This window comes from Capsicum annuum, chromosome 3 (assembly GCF_002878395.1).
Source record: "Capsicum annuum cultivar UCD-10X-F1 chromosome 3, UCD10Xv1.1, whole genome shotgun sequence".
Classification (NCBI taxonomy): domain Eukaryota; kingdom Viridiplantae; phylum Streptophyta; class Magnoliopsida; order Solanales; family Solanaceae; genus Capsicum; species Capsicum annuum.
Window position 1 is genome coordinate 85,502,868 of NC_061113.1, and position 24,964 is coordinate 85,527,831.

At 36.7% G+C, this 24,964-nt stretch overlaps 1 protein-coding gene across 8 annotated transcripts in view; it reads left to right on the forward strand.

Moving 5' to 3' along the window:
* LOC107863667 (flap endonuclease Xni) overlaps positions 1–24,964 on the forward strand; it is a 93,185-nt gene that overhangs the window by 40,087 nt on the left and 28,134 nt on the right. For 7 of the 8 annotated variants that reach the window (XM_047408134.1, XM_016709703.2, XM_016709700.2 and 4 more), the window contains 2 exons: positions 11,904–12,013; positions 12,969–13,019. In XM_047408134.1, coding sequence (XP_047264090.1) covers positions 11,904–12,013; positions 12,969–13,019 — 161 coding nt within the window. The remainder of the gene's footprint in view (positions 1–11,903; positions 12,014–12,968; positions 13,020–24,964) is intronic. The other variant, XM_016709702.2, reaches the window with a different exon arrangement.

The following is a 24,964-nucleotide window of genomic DNA, read 5'->3' on the forward strand; positions in this document are numbered from 1 at the left end:
AATTGATTTTGTATTTCTGCATAATAACTCTTGAATATAGGAAATAATTTAGAGTGATCTTTCATTAAGAAAATCCAAGTACATCTTGAATAATCATCAATGAAGCTTACAAAATGATGAAACCCCGAGGTTGAACTGATTCTACTAGGACCCCAAATATCAGAGTGAACAAAGGAAAAAATAGATTTTGCGCGATTCTCACAACGGTGTTGCATGGTAGTTCGAATGTGTTTTCCAAGTCTGTATGACTCATAATCTAATGTGGATGGACTGGACAAACTAGGCACTAGCTTTTGTAACTTGAACAAACTAGGATGTCACAAATGTTTGTGAATTATGTCTGGAGAATCTGTAATTGGACATGCTATGGAGGAGTTAGAGAGGTAAGGTAGTAGAGGCCTTGGGACTCATATCCTATACGAATTGTTTGTTAGGTACGATAGTCATGCATGATAAAAGAGTCCTCAAGAAATAGTATGCCACAATTTAGGGCATGAGTCAAATGACTAACCGATGCAAGATTAAAAGGACAATCAGGGATATAAAGAACAAAATTTAAAGTGAAAGAGGATAGGGGATTAACTTGTCCAACTTCTGCTTTGGTTTGGTTACCATTGGCTAAAGTGACAGTTTGAATATACTGTGAAAAAACAATATTTGCTAGAAGTGATTTATCACCAGAAATATGATCAGAAGCACCTGAGTCCACAACCCATGATCCAAAGGTAGGAGATTGTGCTGTTGAGGCTACTGGTAGAGATATCTGCTTACTTGCTTAATATTGAAGATACTCATTATATTCCTTTTTAGATAAATGCACCCATTGATTACCTGTGGTGTTAGATCGAGCAGCATGGGCAGTTTTAGGTGGTCGACCATTGAAAGAATAATATATTTCACGAGTATGTCCAAGCGTATGACAATAAGTACCCTTAGGTTGAGAATAGCATATTTCACGAGTGTGTCCAAGCCTTTTACAATAACTACACCTAGATCTTCCAAAACGACCTCCCCCTCGTCGATTCTTTATGGATTGTGACGTTTGATTTTCTAATCTCCTAATTAAGGGTCCAGACTTAATCATAGGGCTAAAACGAGCAAAAAATATTTTGCCTGGATCTGGGAAAAAAATTTCATTCGCCGGAATCTGAATTAAAGTGCTCCGTCGTCGAAAAATTAGATTAGACTGCCATAACTTGATCAAAATCAAGAATTAACTATATGGGCAGCTTCAGAATGAATAGGCGAGCCTATTGGAAGGAGAACCTGTTGAAAAAAAGTGGCTGAAAACTACTCACACTTCGGCGCATGGATCTGACACGCTCGTCGGGGATTTGCTTCTAGCATAGCGTGAGGGTGCGTGCAATACTTGTTTCTAGCGAATTTGACTGAGTTTTTGTCCTCAGAAAGTTTTGAACCTGGTGGTGGGCTGGTTTTCAAAAAATAAAGAACTGACTGATCAGGTCACCAAAAAATTTGTATAGTGACAGCTAATTTTGCTAGAATTATGCACAACGATACTTTTATCACCAATGCTCTAATACCATGTGAGAAATACAGAAGAAAAAAAATTATTGAATTCTTATCTCTAAATTATTACATTGAGATTCTATTTATTGACAATGCATTAGACTCCTTTTCCAAATAGGACAATGACATTACAATCTTTTTTCAAGTAGGATTCTATATAATATTCCTATTCCTAATCATAGTCGAACAATTTTCAAATATGTAACAACAAGAGTGTTGAAAATATGTTTTACAATCTTATCATATAGTATTTTGGACTTTTTTTCTTTGACAAAATTCATCATTTATTGTTAAGTTGCTTGCAACTTTGATCTTAGACTGTCCTCAATCTAAACCATCGGCTCTGATACCATTTGTGAGAAATATAAGAGAAGAATATTATTGAATTGTTTTAACTGCATTATTACATTGAGGCCCTATTTATAGACACGTCATTCCAATTCTTTTCCTAATAGGACTCTACATTATAATCCTTTTCCAAGTAGGATTCTATATGTCATTCCTATTCCTATTCATATTCTAACACCTTATTCATTATCAGTAATATTTGGTCCAAAATACTTCATTTTAGAAAAATAAGATAGAATTCATTATTTTTTCTTCATTTTGTCATTAATATTAGTTGTTCTTGAAAGTAAACAATATTGATTACATATAGAGCACATAAATTGAGTTTGCATCTATTATAAAAATGAGATATCGAAGGGCCCATTCTAGTTATAAAAATAAGGACAATTAGTCAAAATTATTCTTATTTATAACATTTTTAGTGATGTTCAAAAGAAAAATATGGAAAGTGTAAATCAGAGGATGTAATTTTTTATATTTGGGGATTTGAGTACCCAAGTGAAGACAAAGAATGGGAAATGTATAGAAATGGGGAGTAACTGAGTGACAAAAAAAATGTCCCTAGCGATTATGGAATTGAAATGTCAAAAGATTGACCATCACACGGTCACCAAGGAACAAAATAAAGAAAAAGAAAAAAAATAGAAGAATGTTTTATTAAAAAGTTACACATTGGGAATCGATCTCCCAAGTTAACGGTGCACTCAATGATCGTTGGACCAATAGATCTCTTAAGCCTGAGTTTACATATCGTTATTCAAGTAGTTAACTTGAAAAAGTACTACAATTATGCCTAGTTTAGTAGGGGAGCATGGGTTCATGTGAACCGACTTCCTCCACATAATTCCACCCCTGGTTCGGGCGCTTGTCTTAAGAACTCGCACCTTCTCGGTTAATAATAATCTGTCCAAAATGTTTACGTGATAAAAATTAGCTCAAGGGCTCATAATTATAATTCGTATCCATCGTCGTGTGAATCACACCATCAAATCATTAAATTCATACATTTTGAATAAAACTTACAGTTCATCCTTTTATCTTGGTGACAAAAAGTAGAGAAAATATTATTATTGAATTATGTAATTACATTATTACATTGATGCCCTATTTATAGACACTACATTCCAATTCTTTTTCAAGTAGGAATCTATATGTTATTCCTTTTCATACTCATATTCTAACACTTCCCCTCAAGTTGGTGTATACAAGTCATATATACCTAGTTTGTTACAAAATGTAATTAAGATGAGGACCATTGAGGGACTTAGTGAAGATATTCGCAAGTTGATTACTTGACTTCACAACTTTGGTAACTATATCTCTTGAGAGTATCTTTTCTCTGACAAAGTAACAATCTATCTCTATGTATTTAGTCCTCTTATGAAACACTGGATTTGATGCGATGTGAAGGGCTGCTTGATTATAACACACAATTTCCATCTTATTGGTTTTTTCAAATTTTAGTTCTCTCAGCAACTTTTGATCCAAATTAGCTCACAAGTTGCTACAACCATTGCTCGATATTCTGCTTCCGCTCTAGATCGAGCAACCACACTCTATTTCTTACTCTTTCAGGACACCAAATTACCTCATACTAAACACAATATTCGGATGTAGAATGTCTATCACAAGGTGATCCTGCGTAATCAACATCTGTATGTCCAATGATATGTTCATGACCCCGATCCTCGAAGAGTAGTCCTTTACCTGGAGCTGACTTTATATATTCGCAAAATACGAACTAGATCCTAATGACTATCATAGGGGGAAGTCATAAACTGACTTACCACACTTACATGAAAGGATATATCAGGTCTGTTAGATAATTCAACGTTCCAACCAACCGCCTATACCTTCCAGAATCATTGAGTGGCTCCCCCTATCTTGGCAAAAGTTTAGCATTCGGATCCATAGGAGTGTCGATGGGTTACGACCCATTATTTCTGTCTCCTTAAGAATGTCTAAGACATACTTGTGTTGAGAAATAACAATACTTGATCTGGATTGAGCAACCTGAATACCTAGAAAATATTTCAGTCTGTCGAGGTCTTTAGTTTAGGAATGCGAAAAGAGATGTTGCTTCAAATTAGTGATACCATCTTGATCATTGCGTATCGTCGACATAAACCTCTAATAAATACACAGATTTGGTTCAGAATGCCGATTAAACACTAAGTGATTAGCTTTACTACGAATCATGCCTAACTCCTGAATTACTATGCTAAACTTCTCAAACCAGGCTCGAGGGGACCGTTTCAGGCCATAGAGTGACCTGCGCAATTGACATGTAAGGTTACTAGACTCCCCCGGAGCAACAAAAGTAGGTGGTTGCTCTATATAGATTTTTTCCTCAAGATCACTGTGCAGAAAAGCATTCTTAATAGCTAACTGATAAAGATGCCAATGCCGAACGACATCCATGGATAGGAAAAGACGGACGAATGCGACTTAGCCACGAGACAGAACGTCACTATAATCATACCTAAATATTTGTGTATATCCTCCTTTCGCAACAATACGAGCCTTAAGCCGATCAACTGGATCAACTTTGACTGTATAAATCCACCGACAATCAATAGTAGATTTACCAGCACCTACAGGAAAGGAAACAAGCTCCTAAGAATCATTTGTATGTATAGCAGCTCATCAATCATAGCCTGCTTCCATCCTGAATGGGATTCCATCCTAAATGGAAAAGTAATTCACCTGTAGTGTTAGGAATGGAAATAAAGGACAAAGATGATACAAAAGCAAAAGCATAATGGGTTGATGATAGACGCTGATAACTCAAGAAAGTGTAATGTGGGTTAGCATTATGAGTAGATTTTATACCTTTTTGAAGTGTAACTGATTGGCTAATAGGAGGCAAGTTCGCAGTAGGGGCAACTTTAGGCGCATGACATGAATCATCTGGGATTAATGCTAAACGAGGGCCGCGATGATAAGTCAAAAGTGGTGGCACTACAGCTGGAGATATAGAAGTAACCGTATATTCCTCAAAGGTCGGTGTGGGTAAGGCTGGAGGCATGGGTAAGACCTCAGAGATACAAAGAATGTGACAATGGGGATATAAGGTAGCGACCCAGATTAGGTGAATAGCATCGACACCTTTTTTGAACTCGAGAGTAACCAAGGAAGACACATTTGGGAGCACAAAGGGCTATAATTAATTTATCTTTTCCTGGGGCTAAGTTATGAACAAAACATGTGCTCCCAAAAACACTAGGGGTTATAGAGTGAGATATGACTAAGGAAATAATATGAAATGGGGAACTTGATTCTGAATTGAAGATGCTGACATTCTATTATTGAGATAGCAAGATGCGAGTACTGTATCGCTCCAAAAACGCTACAGAACATGGGATTCAGTGTGAAGAGTACGAGTAGTCTCAATGAGATGCCTATTTTTCCTTTCTGCTATACCGTTCTGTTGAGGGGTGTATGGACATAATTCGGTGAATAATTACTTGGTGAGTCATACACTCCTGAAACTGGGAGGATAAGTATTCTAAGACACATTATCACCATGAAAAGTACGAATAGAAACACCAAATTGATTTTATATTCAACACAAAAGCTTTTGAATATAGAAACTAATTCAGAACGATCTTTTATTAAGAAAACCCAAGTACATCTTGAAAAATCATCAATGAAACTAACAAAGTAACGAAATATTAAGGTTGAACTAACTCTACTAGGACCCCAAATATCATAATGAACTAATGAGAAAATTGACTCTGAACGACTTTCAATACTACGTGAAAATGTGCACAAGTATGTTTCCCAAGTTGACACGACTCAGAATCTAATGTGGACAAACTAGGCACCACCTTCTGTAGCTTGGATAGACTCTGATGGTGTAAACTTTTATGAATAAGGTTTGGAAGATCTGTAACAGAGCATGCTGTGAGGGTCTGTAACAGAGCATGCTGTGAAGGAATTTGAAGAGGTAAGTTGGTAAAAGCCTTGTGATTCATGTCCTGTGCCAATCATTTGTCTCGTATTGTTGTTATGCATTATAAAAGAATCATAATAAAAGATATACTACAACGAAGGGCACGTGTCAAATGACTTACAAATTCAAGATTAAAAGGACAACCAAGGACATAAATAATAAAGTCTAAAGTGACAAAAGATTGGGGTTTGACTTGTTTGGTATTGTTCGGATCCCATTTGCTAAAGTAATACCAGGAAGAAGGGGTGTTCACGGTTTGGTTAAAAACCAAATCGAACCGCGAACCAAAGCAAATTGATTAAAAGAATCGACTATTGGTTTGGTTTGGTTTTAAATTTTAAAACCGATACTTATGTGGTTTGGTTTTGGTTATACTCTAAAATAACCGACAAAATAACTAAATCTAACCGATGAAAATTATGTATATATATGTTAATTACTTATATATTATTCATTAATAAAATATAAATATCTGTTACATTTTTAATTTGATGAATTTAACTTTAGTCGTAGCACTTTTAGTCATATGTCTTCATCTAGTTGATAGTACGTTATGAGATTCGAAATGATTTTCGTACTTTGAATGACAAATGATACTAATTGTGAAAATTATCTGGTTGTCTATGGGATTTTATAGGTGAGTTTCATTAGACTATAAATAATCACTAATTTTGAACTTTCTTTTTGGTCCCTATTGACCAAAAAATTTATGTGTTCACCTTTTGAGGGGTTTATCATATCGTTCTCTTATATGTAGTTTCTAAATAATTTTTTGTAGAAGCTTTCATATGGTGTTAATCGTGGCTTTGCCTAAGTATAACTTAATTGACATCTTAGTTTCAAGGGTGAGACATAACACTCGGGTGACATCTCATATGTTGGATTGAATTATTTTTTTGAAAATTTCAACTTTTATCATTAACTAAAGTTATAAATAGAACCAAACCGAACTAAATCGACAAGAACCAAACCGACGGTTATTTTTTTGTGTTGGTTTGGTTTGATTTTAGAAATTTAAAAACCGACTAAACTGGTTTGGTTATGGTTTTGACTAATAACCGGCCCAAACAGACACATGAACACCCCTAACAGGAAGAGATTGTGGATAAACAATATCAGATGTAAGTAATTTGTTACCAAAAATATGACCAGAAACACCTGAGTCCACCACCCATGATCCAAAGATAGGAGATTGTGCAGTTGAGGCTATTGGTAGAGATTTATGCTTATTTGCTCGATATTGAAGATACTCTTTATATTCTTTGTTAGATAAATACACCCATTGATCACTCGTGGTGTTAGACTGAGCAACATTAGAATTTTTAGATGGTTGACCCTGCAAATAATAGCTTATTCCACGTGTATGTCGACACCTATTACAATAACCTCACTTTGGTCGAGAATAACACATTTCACGAGTATGTCCAAGCCTTTTACAATAACTACACCTAGGTCGAGATCTCCCAAATCGACCTTCCCCTCGTCGATTCTTCATGGACTATGACGTTTGATTTTCTGATTCCTTATTAAGGGTTCAAATTTAATCATAGGACTTAATTAAGAAACAGAGATTTGTATGAACCAAATTTGGAAAAATATAGTTCTGTATGTATGATTTAATTGGAAACCACGCCAGAAGGCGAAACATATCACCTGGCCCCTCAATTTGGCACGAATTTTCACTTTGACATCTAAAATGGACAACGTTCATTTTAAGCACCTGAACCAGCTACAAACTGTCATTTTGGCACCTTTTTGCGTTAGATCTGGTGCGTGGGCTGCACTCGCTCCGACGTAGACTAAACGACCAATTGATTTGTGCCAACTCATTTTAAATCACCACATCATTATATTTACCCAAAATTATAATATATTTTTAAAAAGACCAAAATCGTCTTCTCCACCAACCATCTTCTTTGACCTCCATTAATGGAGGTTGAATTTTTCGTTCCCTTTATGAGCCTTTTTAATCGAGGCATTTGTAGCCATGGCGTCGCCGGAATCTCTTTGGCGTTGCTGGAATCTTTTTTTTCTTGAGTTTTATTGACATATCTGAGCTTTAATTTTTTAGAAAATTAGAAAATTAATTAACAAAAGAGAACATGGGTACTGTTGGGAGTTGAATTTACAGAAGTTGGGTGCTTGCTAGTGAATCTTGCAACCAAATTGTATTTTAATAATATTCTGTAAGAGTTAATTATCCTATTGATACAATATGTTGCTTTTCTTGTTTGAATTAGAAACTCAATTTTGTTAGTTTTTTTTCGTAGATATATTTTTAGACAATTTTTATTTTCTTCACTTTTTAGATTATATTGTTAGAAGTCATATGAAAAAAACATTCAAATAAATTATTCTCTAAGAGATAGAGGGGGTCTGGGAGTACCATTAAAGTAGTTTGAGCTTGAAAAAATGGTAGAAGATAGTTCGATGAAAAAATGGGAAGAAGATGATGAAATTAAATGAAAAATGGGTAAAATAACGCTGTCTCGCACCCAAAAGCCAAAAGCTAGTGTTCTACACTCACTTTGTCATGCAAGCGAAAGCTGCCAAAGTAACAGTTTATGGCTACTTTAGGTGCTTAAAATGAATAATGTCCACTTTAGATGCCAAAGTGAAAGATCGTGCCTAGTTGAAGGTCTTGTCGATGTGTTTAGCACACTCCAGAAAAAAGGAAAATCATCGGATATTAGATCTGATGCTTGGAAGTTGCTCGAAATAAGAAGATAATCACATGAGCAGCCTCGAAACGAAGAGCTGAGGCTACTGGAAAAAAGGAACTACCGAAAAAGTTGTCGGAATACACTGCATGCACCGACGCGTGGACTGCCACGCTTGCCGGAGAATGCCTTCTGGTGGCACGTGAGGGCGTGTGTGACACCAATTCTCGGCGAGTCTAATTGGGGTTTGTTCGTCGGAAAGTTTCGAACTTGATGGTGGTGTTGATTGTTTTGAAATTTAACAACAACAACATACCGGTGTATTTCCAAAAAGTGGGGTTTGGGGAGGGTAATGTGCACGTAGTCCACACCACTACCTCAGATGAAGTAGAGAGGCTGTTTCCGATATACTCCTGACTCGGGACAAATAACAGTATATCAAACAAAAAACATAAAAGCACACAACAAAATGGGATAACACACTGCTAGCTAATATAAAAAACAAGACAACCACAAAATAATACTAAAAACTATCTATTCGAAATTATAGACATCACCGAAACACCACGAACAAGAAACTTCAGGTTTAGATACAAACAAAGAACTTTTTCCTACTATTGCGGACGAACTCCTACCCACTAACCCTCTACCCTAATTCGCGTCCTCCACACCTTTCTATCAAGGGTCATTTCCTCCGTAAGCTGTAACTAGTCTATGTCATGCCTAATTATCTCCCTCTAATATTTATCGGGCCTTCCTCTATCCTGCCTAAAACCATCCATACCTAGCATCTTACACCTCTGTACTGGATCATCCGAGCACCTCCTAATCACATGCTCGAACCATCGTAACCTCACTTCCCGCATCTTGCTCCACCGAAGCCACACCCACCTTCTCCTAAATAATCTCACTCAATGACGGTGAAATGATATTTTTCTCACGAATGCTCTGATACCATGTGAGAATTAATGGAAAAAATATTATTATGGAATTATGTAATTACATTCATTATTACATGAGGTCTTATTTATAGACATTGCATTCCAATTTTCAAGCAGGATTCTATATGATATTCCTATTCCTACTCATATTCTAACAATCATTATCATAGTGAAATCAATAGTATTCATGTGACAGGAATATCATAAGAATCTAGGGATATCATAAGGAGTTCATGATGTTCGTATTGAAATACATGAACAATACATAATGTTCAGAATATAAACCCTAACTCTTCTCATAGAGGAAAAATTCACGGGATATGAAGAACGCGATGTAGGAAAGAACAATAACTCTCCTGTACAAAATGAGTCAGCCTTACATAGCTTAATCACTTCAAGTTTCTTGATGGAAAATTTGAACTTGGTCGAAGTACACCAAAAAATCTACGCTTAATCCTTTGAGAGGGGTTTTCTTGAAAACCCCCTGATTTGGGAGATGATTCTCGAAAACAATCCATATACCAATGGTAGAATAGCTTAGAAACACTTAACCTGTTTGGTAGGGTGTATTATTTTGATAATCCCTGGATTAAAGTGTGGTATTATTTAATATATTGTTTGGTAGCAAATTTGGAATAATGTGTAACTAATTCATGTATTAGTCTACATGGTATTATAGAGTGTACAACTAATACTAATACACCCTATTTGGTGGGATTAGTAATCCTGGATTACAATCCATGGATAAATACGAGTAAAGACAAAAATGCCCTCAAATTTCTTTAAATTTTTTCTAAATCTTTTTCAATTCGTTCAATGTGAGTTATTTCTTTTCACTTTATCAAGATTATAATATCTCTCCAAATAATTTTAGTCATAAAAAAAAAATACTCCATTAACTTAAAAAGTACTTATTTATCAAAATTCAGAAACAAATTGCTTGATTGCATATAAGCTTTAATTTTGTAAATAGGATATGTGACAAATCAAAATAATTTTTTTGCTTAGCTTTAACACTCTACGGAACACACTTTTATGTTACTGATTTTATTGTCTCATTCAAAAGTTACACGTACCTCTCTCCATACTTAAGAACACCACAAAGTGGAAACAAGAAACAAATGATGAACAAATAAAGAAAAGATAACCAAAAAAAAATAAAAATTCTCGCAAGTGAATGATTTAATTTTAAAATTCCAAAGTAAGTTATTAGTTATATTATTCAAAGAAAATACACAAAGTTATAATATCTTGAGGGTGTTTTTGTAAACAAACAATGTTATTTTTAAAATGACATATTGTTTCCAATACATCAAACCAAACACTGCATAAAAGTTAATCCCTGCATTACTAATTCCAGTATTACTAATTCCAGTACTTCTGATCCCAACATTACTAATACACCATATTCAGTACTATCTTATACACTCTACCAAATCTTATACACTCTACCAAACAACTCCTTAGAATAGACTTACCTTGATGTGGGATGGATAAGGAGAGGAGAGAAAAGTAGTCCTAGGGTTTGGAGAAACGAAGAAAAATTTCGAAAAAACTTGCATGGAATCATATTTATAAGTTGATGATCGGGCTTAAGCTTCAATGTTTTGCATGCTCCATCATGCGCGATAGGCATAACGTCGCGAGCTCCATCCCATTGTACTTCATCGTGATGGACGTGGCGCCGCATCATCCATTCCGTCCAACACTTGATCAATTTTTTCTCCTCAGTTGTACGAGGTGTTACAAAATGCACTTAGAGTAGGGTAGGAGATTCAACATTTGCTGAAGTGATTGAGAGCTAATTTATTGCTATGCCCAAAATCAACTATGTACTTCAGTATTTGTTTATGAACAAGTGTCATTCTGACTCTGGCCAGTAAAAGGGGCAACATTCCAGTTAACGGGTGGACTAAGGATTTGTGGATGTGGTGAATTTGATTCATGTTTATAAGAAAATTTATTAGCGTGCCTATATTTTGATGTTTCTCGCACTACAACTGTCGAAGGAACTTTACATGAAATGAGTGTTTTGAAGCTGATAGGATGGATTCTGAATCCCAAGATTTCTTTAAAAAGGGTGGTGGTGGGAAATTAATGAATCAATATATCATATCAAGGAAGTACACCTTGAATTTTGATGATTGACAGAAATAGGTGAATCCTGGACTATCTTTGTTATCCTGTAAGTTGAGGGAGCATTATGTAGAGATTACCACAATGTGTAGTTCCATTATCTTTAAGGACAAGGTATAGTTAATGCTGTGAATAATCTTTCTCCTTTGCCATTAGTTCTGCTATTCTTTTACTTCCTTTTGCTGTTTCATTATGGATAGTACCGAGTCCCATCTCCGTCACTCGGAAGATGCGTGGTAATGGGGGTATCACGAAATTGTTTATTTTTCTGTCATCTGACACGTGTCTGAAATCTTTACCAAGTACCTTCTGGCCTTTTGGTATTTTTGGCAGGATGGTCTCATTTGGAATGGAGGATTTTGCTGTAAAATATGGAGGGCTGAAACCTTGTCAGTTTGTTGATTTGATCTCACTTATTGGTGATAAATCTGATAACATACCAGGTTGACTTGTGCTTCCTTATATATCTTTTAATTAGATTGAAAGGTAGTCAGCATATGCACTATATCTGGAGATGCATTGCTATTTGTTATTAAGTTACCAGTACAGTGTAGCTCATACAAAAGTATATAGAAGATAGATAGACATACAACACATGATGTGAATCATAGTTTAACATTAGCTTTTCTAATTTTAGCTAACTCCAATTTCGAACACTATGTAATTAGATTTATCTTCCTGTTCATTTCAATTACTAAAATCAGTCACCAGGCTCTGCCTAGTGACATATTAGCTTTTAAAGATAATAAGGTAGATTCTGCTGGACTTCTCTTTGTTTTCAACTAAATTCATTCAGCCCCTCCGACTTCTGAACACCCTTACCCTGAAGTCTTCTTTCTAATGCTGTCAATCAAGTATAAGGTTGCACCAGAAGCCTTTAAGACGAGAGCAAAAGAAAAGCATTAGCAAGCTCCTTAGGTCCTTTTCATTGGAGCTCTAGTTGAGTGACTTAAAAAGCATCGAAGGCTCTGAAGGTGGAAGTTTAGTAATGGCTGACGCAATGACGAGATACAGAAAAGCTGTGAGTTCTTAAAAATGGAAATGACTTGAGAAATTTTATTGGGAAGTTCATGGCGTCTTCATCTCATCGTAAAAGTCCATATGAAGAGGAGAAAAAAAATGCCATATCTGTATCTCATTACTTCAGAATGGTGTTGTATAGATCACTTACGAAAAATGGTGATGTTAGTTACATGTGCTCTGCCTACGGACAGATTCTGGTATTTTTTCCAATATATCATGACACAATGGTTAAGTCTGTCTGACTGGACTAATAAGTAGTTTATTAGTGGATACAAATCAGCTTCATCTTAATGGTAGTACTCCATTAGGATCTATCATTTTATAAAACTTATCTTTTCAAAAGATCTGGCATTATATTCCTTTTTTTTTTTGTAGGAGTTCACGGGATTGGAGATGTACATGCAATTCAACTTATTATGAAATTTGGTATGTTAATTGTTGTTAGTAATATACTTTGGAGAACCTTAATTTGTCGGGCTGTTACAAGAGCTTGTTTGGGATTGCTGTCAGAGAACTGCTTATTTGAAAATCACTTTTATAAAATAGATTTTTAGAAAAGTGCTTCTGAACAAAAACAATTTGTGTTTGGTAAATTCATTTGAAAAGTGTTTTTTATAAATAGATTGTGTTTGGATAATCTTTTTCAAAAAGTGTTTTTGAGAGACAAATGAACAAAAAGGACATGTACCAACAGACTTTTACTACTAATATTATTTTATAGAGAAAATATTTTAAATATCTATTATAATATTTTTCATTAAAATTTATTTTTATTTAATTAAAAAGTACTTACTATAAAATTTTCAATCAATATTTATATGCATACATACATTAAAAATTATTAAATAATAATATATTACTTAAATAATTTAAGCATTACTTAAAAACATTTAACAAAAAATGAAAACAACAACAACATACCCAATGAATTCCCACCTAGTGGGGTCTGGGAAGGGTAAAATGCACGCAGTTCATACCATTACCTTCGAAGAAGTAGAGAGGCTGTTTTCGATAGACTCCCAACTCAAGACAAGGGGTTGATTTAACAAAAATGAATTTAAAAATTATTTCATAAATTAAATCACCACATATGAAAAAAAAATCACCATATAGCAACAAATATGTCACTTTTCATGAATTACTTAATTAATATTAAATATTCGAAATTTTTTTTTACAAGTGCTGTCAAAATACCATTTGATCTTCCAACGTGATTAGTTTTTCATTTATTATCATTAATACAAAAAAATAATGAGTTATATATCCGTCGATCTTCATCATCAATGATATTTTTAATTTTATTTAAAAAATTTAGTAAAAATAAAATATTATTATACTCTGTATGTATGTTGGTGTTATGTTTTAGGGATATTTTTGTCATATAAAAATAGTTTCTGCTTCTACTACTACTGTTTTTGAAAAGCAGAAGTTTTCTGCTTTTTCCCAGAAGGAGAAAAACTGCTTCTGCTTTTTTTTAAATGCAACTTTGCAAGTTTACCAAACACCCTTCTTTTCAGAAAAAAGTGCTTTTTTTTAAAAGAAAAAAGCAATCCCATATAGGCTGTAAGTTATAACTGCTTCCCCTTCTTTTGATGGATAAATCCTTTCCATGATCGCCTCAATTCCTCCATGTTGCTGCTACATTTTTTTCGTGTTGTTCATCCCTACTGGTCTCTGAGAATTCTACCTCCGAACTACTAGACTCTTGTGACTCAGTCTTCGAGGCTGGAGGTGTGTCTTCTAGTGCCCGTTTCTTATCACTTTGCTTGTGGGCAATTTTATCCTTCTTGTTCTTGTTCAACTTAGGTGCCATAGTACCTGTACACAACAAGATTAGTCCCCAAAAAATCAGAAATACAGGTTCAGTAATTCAGTACGATCATAGTGTGAAGGTACAATCATCCTTTCGATCGTAGGAAGTCCATCTAAAGTTCTTGAGGGTTATCACATTAGACATGTACAACCCACGATCGTAACAAGATACGACAATCGTGGGATGTGGGATGTGATCGCCTGAACGATAACTTTACAGAGTGGGAACGACGATCGTGGGTTGTGTCGTGGAGTTTGCGCTAACGCTCGACCAATTTAAAAACATAGGATTGACCCTACTTTGAAACATAGGTTGCTTAGACTTCACCGTTTACCTCACCCATCAATCAAACAAACTCTCGAAGCACATTATGCAATTGGTTTAAGTAGTCATCTCCCTCTGAACTCATTTAATGGTTTTCCTTGCACCTTGTAAGGCTTATATTACTCTTTTTCCTTTTACTTTGACTTATAATTCACAATTTTAGCAAATGAGGAAAACATACTGTGTAGAGAGTGCAAGTTACTGATACGATTATAAGTTCAATAACTGACGGAGTAGACAAATGTGGGAGCAGTTGAATCTTCATGATTGTTAGAATTAAAGTGTTGCTCCTTTGTTTGCTTTGGTGATCGTAATTTCAATGTGAAATTGGAGTTTGAATGATCAGATGGGTGGATTTGGCCTTAGGGTTAAAGGAAAAGGGGAATTAGGAATCGAGTCGGATGGGTGCGGATCGAGTATAATTAAAATTTCTAACTCGTCAAATGACTCGTACCTAAGATTGTAGGATTATACAACGATCGTTGTATGTCCTCGTACCAAGAGGATGAAGAAAACATACTTGGGAACCTACAATGTTTAAGGACGATCGTGGTATCTAGCTATGATCATTCCTTAAAACCGTAGGTTCCATTACCTGGAAGTTGATTTGCAAGAGTTCAGTCAGAAGATTGATTCCACGATCATGCTATCTTGGTACAATCGTGGATGGTCAATCGTAAAACCACTCCCGGAAATCAATTCTCTATACCTCATGCAGACGACAGAACCCATGATCGTGCAATGCTCTCGTGGGTTTTGTTTTTGTTCCAGTTCTTTGGTGTCTTTTTTGTATTGTCCATGCACATGTAACACACGTTACCCTACAAATAAAATAAGTACAAAATCCTTGGGTTTCCTCCAAGCAACGCTTGATTTAATGCCGTGGCACGAAATGGTAAGTTTGGCTACTCAAACTTCGCTAACTTAACCCATGGGTTGTTTCCCATGAAGCACTTGATTTAACATCGTGGCATGACTTGGATGTTCTTGGTTACTCAGACTTCACCAAGAACTACACAAATCATCTTGACCTCATCCACATCACTGAGGTAATGTTTCACCCTTTGGCTATTCACCTTAAACTTTAGGCCCTTATCATTTTCAAGCTCAATGGCCCATAAGGGTACACCGTCAATATCTTGTATTGCCCCCTCTATCTCGACCTCAACTTGCTAGGAAATAGCTTTAGCCTAGAATCAAATAGCAGTACTATGTCACTCGCTGTGAATTCTCTTTTCTCAATTCTGCTATTATGGTACAATTTCATCTTCTCTTTCTACAAGGCTGAGCTTTCATAGGCGCAGGGGTGGAATTCATCCATCTCATTCAACTGCTCATCTCAACTTTCCCACATTATTCCGTTTCAAATTTAGCTGCTTCAGTGCCCACCATGCCCTTTGCTCAAGTTCAATAGGCAAGTGACATGCCTTACCAAATACAAGCTGATATGGGGACACACCAATAGGGGTCTTGAATGCTGTCTAGTAGGCCCATAATACATTATCTATCTTTTTAGCCTAGTTTGTTCTACTGGCATTCACAGTCTTCGCCATAATAGACTTGATCTCCCGATTGGAGAACTCAATTTGCCTACTTGATTGCGGATGGTAAGGTGTTGTCACCCTATGTTTTACATCATATTTCTCAAGAAGGGCTTTCAATAGACAATTGCAAAAGTGCGAGCCTCCATTACTAATGATTACCCTTGGTGTACTGAATCTAGAGAATATATTCTTCTTAAAAAATGCAGTGACACTCTTTCCTTCGTTGTTTAGAAGTGCAACTACCTCCACCCACTTCGAAACATAGTCAACAACAACCAAAATATACTTCATCCCATATGAGCTCACAAAGGGGCCCATGAAACCAATGCCCCATACACCAAATAGCTCAAGCTGTAGAATCGTAGTCATTGGAAGCTCTTATCTTTGCGATACGTTTCTTATCGTTGGCATTGGTTACTAGCCCATGTGCATCTCTGTGAATGGTGGGCCAATAGTACTCACATTGTAAGATCTTATGCGCAGTCTGCGCAGCACTATGATGACCCTTCACCGGTGACGAGTGACATGCCTCTAATATACTCATCATCTTTACCTACGTAACACATCTTCGGATCACTCGGTCTGCACAAATTCGAAACAAGTATGGTTTGCCCTATTAGAACTTCCGTTGATGGAACGATAGGTCCTCAGGTACCACTTCACTGGCTAAATAATTGGCAAAATCTGCAGATCATGGAATCAAGTCTTGCGATGCAGTCAATACCTTGGAAAAGTATCATCAATCTCAAGCCCATCCTTTAGTTTCAACGTTGTTTCCTCCTCAAAAGGTGATAAGTGGTCAGCGGCTTGATTTTTAGTTCCCTTTTGGTCCTTGACCACAAGGTCGAATTCTTGCAACAGAAGCACCCAACAAATCAATTTTGGCTTGGCATTCTTCTTCGCGATGAGGTACCTCGGAGTGGCGTGGTTTAGCATGCACAATCACTTTTGTACCAAGCAAATAAGATCAAAATTTCTCAAACACAAACACCACAACAAGCAACTCTTGTTCAGTCACAGTATAAATCTTTTGAGCGGGGTTAAGGGCTTTGCTTGCATAATCAACTTTGCAGGACTGTTCTTAGCGCCACGCTACTAGCATTACACATAACCTCGAATGGCATGGACCAATTAGGTGACACAATAATAGGGGCTGAAATCAACTTCTCTTTCAGACGCTTAAACGCCACCAGACATGCATCATTAAACACAAACTTCACCTCCTTCTCCAATTACTTGCACAAGGGATGTGCAATTTTAGGGAAATTCTTGATGAATCTACGATAAAATGCAGCATGCCCCAAAATGCTCCAAATACCTTTCACAGAAATTGGTGGAGACAATTTTTCAATCACCTCAATCTTCTCGTCGACCTCAATCCCCTTCTTCGAATTTTTGTGACCAAGCACTGTTCCTTCTTTGACCATAAAATGATATTTTTCCCGGTTTTGCACTAAGTTGCAATCCTTACATCACCTCAAGACACTAGCAAGATGATCTAAACAATCTTAAAACAAGTCACCAACAACCGAGAAGTCATTCATAAATACCTCAATAGTGTCCTTCACCATGTCAGAAAAAATGGACATCATGCAACACAGAAAGGTCGCTGGTGCATTAGACGGACCGAAAGACATTCTCTTGAATGCAAAGTCCCATATGGACAAGTGAAAATGGTCTTCTTTTGGTCTTCTATAGCAATAGAAATCTGGTTATAACCTGAATAATGGTTAAAAAAACAATACCATCCTCTACCAGCAAGACGGCCTATCATCTAATCCATAAAAGGCATCGAAAAGTGATCCTTCTCAATCCATACATTCAGTTTCCTATAGTCCATGCATACCCTTCAACTTGTGACTGGTCGCACAGGAATGCGTTTATTCCTCTCGTTTGGAACCATAGTTATTCCACCCTTCTTCGGCACACATTGGACCGAGCTTACCTATTTGCAGTCGGCAATAAAGGTAAACCACCCCCGCATCCAACCACTTGATAATTTCCTTCTTCACTACCTCTTGCATAGGCAGATTTGAGTCTTTGTTGATGCTCAATACTATGAACACAATCTGGCTCAAGTTGGATTTTGTGCGTGCAAATTCCAGGCAGAATCCCAATGATATTAGCAGTGGACCAACCAATGACCCTTTTGAACTTTTGCAACATAAACACTAGAGCCTCAACTTGCCAATTTACCAAATCAGCTGCAATAATAATCGATAGAGTAATGTTGACTCCCAAAAAAGCGTAACGAAGATGGGTTGGTAGAGCCTTAAGCACCAAAACTGTGGGCTCCTCAATTGAAGGCTTAGCCGACAAGCTCACTCTATTTTTCAAATCAAGCTCAAGCTTATTTGGTGCAAAATTATATGAACCTGTACCAGCAAGTGCGCTCACCATCTCATCATAACTATTAACGTCATCACCTTTGAATTTCATAATTACCGCTGCAAGTGTTTCAACTCCAAGCCTCTTCTCAATAGGGCCTACCAATGCATCCTTATCGACTGTATCGATCATAGAAATCACACACATTTTTTGGTTGCTTCATGGATTGGCATACATTAAAAATCACATGCTCGTCATTCAATCGAAACCTCATCTGCGCAGTCTCCATATCGACCAATGCACATCCAGTCGCAATGAATGATCTCCGTAAAATAATGGTAACCTCAAAGTCAACCTCACAGTCAAGGATGACGAAATCAACTAAAAAAATGAAGGATGCAACCCTCACCAAACCATCACTTTAGAACCTCACAAGATTCTTCACGGTGGGATCCACCATAAGAAGTCTCATCGAAGTTGGTTTGGGTGACTTCGATCCCAACTATCTATAAATTGTTAACAACATCAGATTTATGCTAGTACCTAAGTTGCACAAAGCCTTAGCAAAATTTGAAGACCCATTGGTAGAAGGAATCATGAACGCTCCAGGATCCTCCTTCTTCTCAACTAAAGAATGGAAAACGATTGTACTACAATGATGCACATTATCAACAGGTTCAAAACTCATAGTTCTCTTCTTTGTCACCAACTCCTTCATAAACTTTGCGTAAACCGACATTTTCTCAAGTGCCTCAACTAGAGGGATGTTCACCAATAATTCCTCCAACATGGAGATGAACTTGTGATACTTTCCCTCTTCAGCCTTCTTGAATCTCTATGGAAAAGGAGGAGGTCGTAGAATGAGAGACAATATTTGTGGGACCTTCTTTTCCTTCCTCTTTTTTGCCTTAGCCTTTTTTTCAACAATGATAAGACTTTTCAACTGTGTTCTTATGAATGGCTCAATTTTCAGATTTGGGCACTTTCTGTTCATCAACAATCACCGGCTCACCCTCATTCTTACAACGAGCATAGGAGAATCAATGGTCATCTTTCCGCTTCTAGTAGTAATATAGCCAAGCAATGACCATCATTTTTAGAATTTTGGATGTGTTGCTCAGAAGTGTACCTTGCTAATGCTGATTCAACGTGGCGGACATCTAACTGAACTATTGCTCATACTGGTTAATTGTGGTAACATATGATTTAACCTTTTGACTTATACCCAAAATATCTGTCCTAAGCTCCTTAATGTAGCCTTCCGTCCTCTATTCCTTTTTCACCACTTTCGCAAGCATGGCTTCCATCCTTGAATTGTTAGAATCAGCATCTCGGTTCCCCTTTGGAACATAGAGGCCATTCATATTCTTATAGTTATCTTTTCTCCTCCTATCACCATCTCTTTCCCTCCTCCTATTTCTATACCCAAACTTGTTGTAGTTGTTATCTTGGTAGTAGTTCTGAGCTTGATTCTCTTGCCCAGAGTTTCAATTGTCTTGATTAGATCCTTGACCTTTGGCTCGGAAACCCGCTACCTGATCGTCTAATACTTAGCTCCTCATCAGAATCAAAGTCATCATGCCTAGGTACCTTGTATTGTGACCCAACCGCATTCATTTTTTTTTGCAACCGCTGCTTCAAACTGCTTAGTCAACAAACTAGGCTCAGTCCACAACTGAGCTACCTCTTAAGGGACTGAGGCATCTAGTGGTCTCTCCTTTGCGGATGCTATAATCATATAAATGCCTGCAGGCACGTCTTCATCACGAGTATGCCAAACTTGATTAGTTTTAGTGATTCGATCTAGATCTCAGAAGCCTGATCCCAATGTAATCTCATGAATGCTCCACCTGTGACAGTGTCTGCTACAATCTTATCGTTCGCATTTAAACCTCTGTAGAAGATCTCAAGCAAATTTGTAGCTTTTTCTTAAACCTCAATCAGGTCTCATATAACACCTCTAAATGCAACGGCCTGAAGTTATCAATCTCGTCTCTCACTTGCAACATTTTGGAAGGTGGGGAAAATCTCTCTAAGAACTAAGTCCTCAAGTTGTTCCAAGTAGTGATCGATCTGGGCAACTGTGTAAACCATAATATAGCCTCCCCCGTTAGAGGAAAGGGGAACAACTGCAGTCTAATCGCCTCTTGGCGCACCCCTGATAGATTGTAAATCCGTACAAAGTTCATCACGTTAAGATTTGCATCAACAGTAGCATGGCTTGTGAATTCCCCCTTTTAATCATAGGACTGATGTCAAACATAGTTCTTGAAGGCAAGGCCAGTGGAATAATAACACCTGTCTCGACTGACTCTAAAAAGTCTAGCTCGTTTTCTGCATCATCAAGCCTAGGAAGATATTGCTGTAGAGGTTGTTGCCCTTGCCCCCTATTCTTTCTCTGCCTTTCTCGTTCCTCAAGAATGGCTATACGATTTGCTTCAGCTTGTCTAGCCCTTTCTTTTGTTACTGCCTGCCTGACAGTTTTTTGTCTCGCATTCTCTTCAGCCATCAATCGAGCAGTGGTTTGTTCCGCAGTTTCCTAAAGCCCTAGGTTTTGCAACCCTTGGTTCAGAACTCCCTCAGCCTAAACTCCTTCATTAACCATTCTTTTTCTGGCTCAGAATTCTTTCAATTTCTGTATCAAGTGGAATCAAGAGATTTCCTTGGCTCCGAGTGTTGGGCATGCATCGGTGCGCCCTAGAAACAACAAAAAGGTAAATCAGGAAACAGAAACCAACAGTCCGACAAACACAATCAATCAATTCCGTAGTCGTATTCTTTGGCAACGGTGCCAAAATTTGATGTCGCCCAATTTTACCTCTAAACAAATTATAAAGCGATCGTTGATCAAATATAGAACCCAACTAGGTTGGGTAGATCCCACGAGGAATAGGTTAAAATCTCTATCAAATGTATATATAAGTGAGCATAAATAATCTCCAGTAAAAAATGAGGGTTTTGTAAATCAGAATTACAATAGTAGCATTGTTGATTTGGTTAGGTTTGTAATCAAAATGAGAAAGACACTAGGACTATGTTCCATAACGTCATAACTCCGTAGGTACTTCATACTTGTGATTTCATCTGATGTCGACATGTAGAATCGATGGGTTATGTATACCTAAACGGCTTTCTACACTTTTTTAAGTAATAGCCTCGAGTAAGTTTTCTCCTATCCTGAGCCTTGCATTACTAACCCCCTATCTTGGATCCCAGTTTGGCTTTTCCGAATTATCGATTCAAGCTATTACGTGAAGGTTGATAGCTCCAAGTCTCTGTTTATTTCCTTTTCCCATCTGTTACCCCTAATTTCGTCGTAATGATGAGGCGAGTTCTAGCGCCTGCAACCGCTAAAAAGCAATCATACCAATGGGATAACAATACAGGCATGAACACTGTTTAAGAATCACTTCCTACTACGACACTACTTTGTTAATTCGTCATGGTTTTCACAATCCTAGTTGTCGTGTTTAATTACTCATAGTTGCAAGAACACAAGAATAATTTTGATAAGAAAGCATAATTATGAAATTACAAGAATAAGATGAAAAAAACACGAATCTCAATTTTGAATAAAATCCTAAAAGTCGATGTTTGTAATATCAAGAACAGGATTATGTCTTGAAACAATAATAGAATGTAAAAGAATGTAAAATGGTACAAAAGACCCATTAGGAGTATTTATAGACAATAAAAATCTATCCTAAATGCACAATGATTTGTTGAGTTGACATATTAGATGAAGGAAGGTACGATCGTTTTAGATACCACGATCGTCCTTGGTGCTCGTAGGTTGGCACTTGACTTTGTCAGTTTTCAGAATCTTGGTTGGAATGATGCTCAGTATCCTAAACACACAGTGATTTGCTGAGTTGGCACATCAGATGTAGGAAGGTATGATCGTGGTTAGATGCCATGACCGTCCTTTATGCTCGTAGGTTGGCACTTGACTTTGTCATTTTTCAGAATCTTGGTTGACACAATGCTCAGTACGGCCTTGTGGCTTAATTTCACGATCATGCTTCCCTCTCGTGGGATCGTCTTCTGATTTTCACCCTGCAGAATATCCCTTCCCCGATCTTCAGTATGAACTCGTTGTATCCTGGTACGGACGTGGAATCCTCTTGTCTGATCCTCCTTGTTATGTGTTGGAATAGAAATAACATATAGAATCCTACTTGGAAAAAAATTGTAATGTGGTGTCCTATTTGGAAAAAGTTTGAAATGTAGTGTCTATAAATAGTCTCAATGTAATCATGCAGAAACAACAATTCAATTATATTGGAGGGTATCAGAGCCTCTACGATCTTGGTAGAGAATCAAAGAGCTCCTGCTGCCGACGGACGGCTATTATCCATATGTGCTGCAGTTTGGCCGATGATTAACTAGCAAAAGTTGTGCCACCTTGCTTCTTTCCGGTTGCTTCCCATATCTAATTTGCATAGCACTATGCATCTTTTCAGTGACTGCTTTGTTAAATTATTTGTGTAGCATCGTGTTTCTTTTTGGTGACTACTTTCTCATGTCTGATTTGTGTAGCACCATGCGTTTCTTGGTGACTACTTTTTCGTATCTGTTTTGTGTAGCATCTTGCATCTTTCCGGACTACTTTCTCATATCTGAGTTTCATAGCATCATGTGTCTTTCTAGTGACTCTTTAGATCTGATTTGCATAGTTCTATGCATCTTTTCGGCAACTCTTCAAATTTGATTTGCGTAGGGTCGTGCAATCATTCCGACCCTACCAATATAATTTCTTTTACAGTAGGGTCGTGCCATCATTTCGATCCTACTCATATAATTTCTCTTTTTCAATAGTGTCGTACTGTCATTCTAACCCTAGCCATATAATTTCTATTTTTCAGTAGGTTCGTGACATCATTCTAATCGATCCATATAATTTCTCTTTCTCAGTAGGGTCATGTCATCATTCCGACCCTACCCATATAATATTTTCTCAGATTGTGACTACTTTTCAAATGTCAAATCCAATAATCCAGTGCTTGAGCATGTTTTGGCCATTTTTTCGTTGATTTTCTTGTTCAAGATCTACTCATTTATTGATTTCGAGATGACCCAAATATTTTATACCAGTTTCAGGCAATTTTTTAGTGACATATCGACTTTCCGGCGACGTTTACTTCTGTTCCATCACTTTTTCAGTTTGTTCCTTTTAACTGAGGTCTCCCAGATGTCCAGAACAGTCCTTATCAGTTTTTTTTCATGCAGATATTTTCACCAAGTCCCTCACTGATACTCATAGTAATTACATCCAAAACAAGCTTGGCACATATGCCTTGTGTGCACTAGCTTTAGGGGGACTGTTAGAATATGTGTAGGAATAGGAATAACATATAAAATTCTACTTGAAAAAGAATTGTAATGTAGTGTCCTATTGGGAAAATGATTTGAATGTAGTGTCTATAAATAGGGTCTCAATATAATCATGTAGAAACAACAATTCAATAATATTTCTTCTTGTTGAAGTATTGAGTTATTATCTGTTATCGTTTCTTTTTTAGTTTAGTATTTTTATTTCTGAAATTCAGTCATTTAGTTGAGATAGAATAGGAGTTTATTAGTACCCTAGTTGAAATAGAATAAAAGTTATTTGTGTATTTATTTTCTAAGACGTGAATGAATAATACAAGCTGAATATTTTTTGGCCATTGTCTCTTTTCTTTTTCTCTGTAGTCTGTAGAACAACAAATGGTATCTAGAGCTATTTGATTCTAAAGGTTTTTGAGTTAGAGAAGACCCAAAAAAAAACCTGCGTAAAAGCCAATATTGTTATGGCTTTCAACAATTTCTCATTTCCTTCACCCCTAATTTTTTCTGGTGAGAATTATCCAATTTGAGCTGCCAAGATGAGAACCTATTTGCGAGCATATGATCTGTGGGAAGTGGTAGAGGTTTGAGGAGAGGCAAATCCTTTTCCAAATAATCCAAACTATGGCACAAATTAAGAATCACAGAGAAGAGATTTTAAAAAACTTTAAAGATCTCTCTTGCATATAATCAACATTTTCGGAAGAAATTTTTGCAAGAGTTATGGCGAGTGAGACTGTAAAGGAGGCTTGGGACAAGTTGAAAGAAGAATTTCAAGGAAGTAAAAAGATCAAACAAATAAAAGTGATAAATATGTGAAGAGGTTTCAAAATTCTTAGAATGAAGGATTCAGAAACTATCGAAGAATTCTCTAACAAGTTGATGAAGGTTGTAAACCAGATCAGATTTAAAGGAGAAGAGCTTACAGATTCAAGAATCGTGGAAAAGGTTCTTGTGAGTTTGCCGGAAAGATTTGAAGCAAAGATCTCCTCACTCGAAGATTCGAAGGATCTCACAATAATGTCACCTTCAGA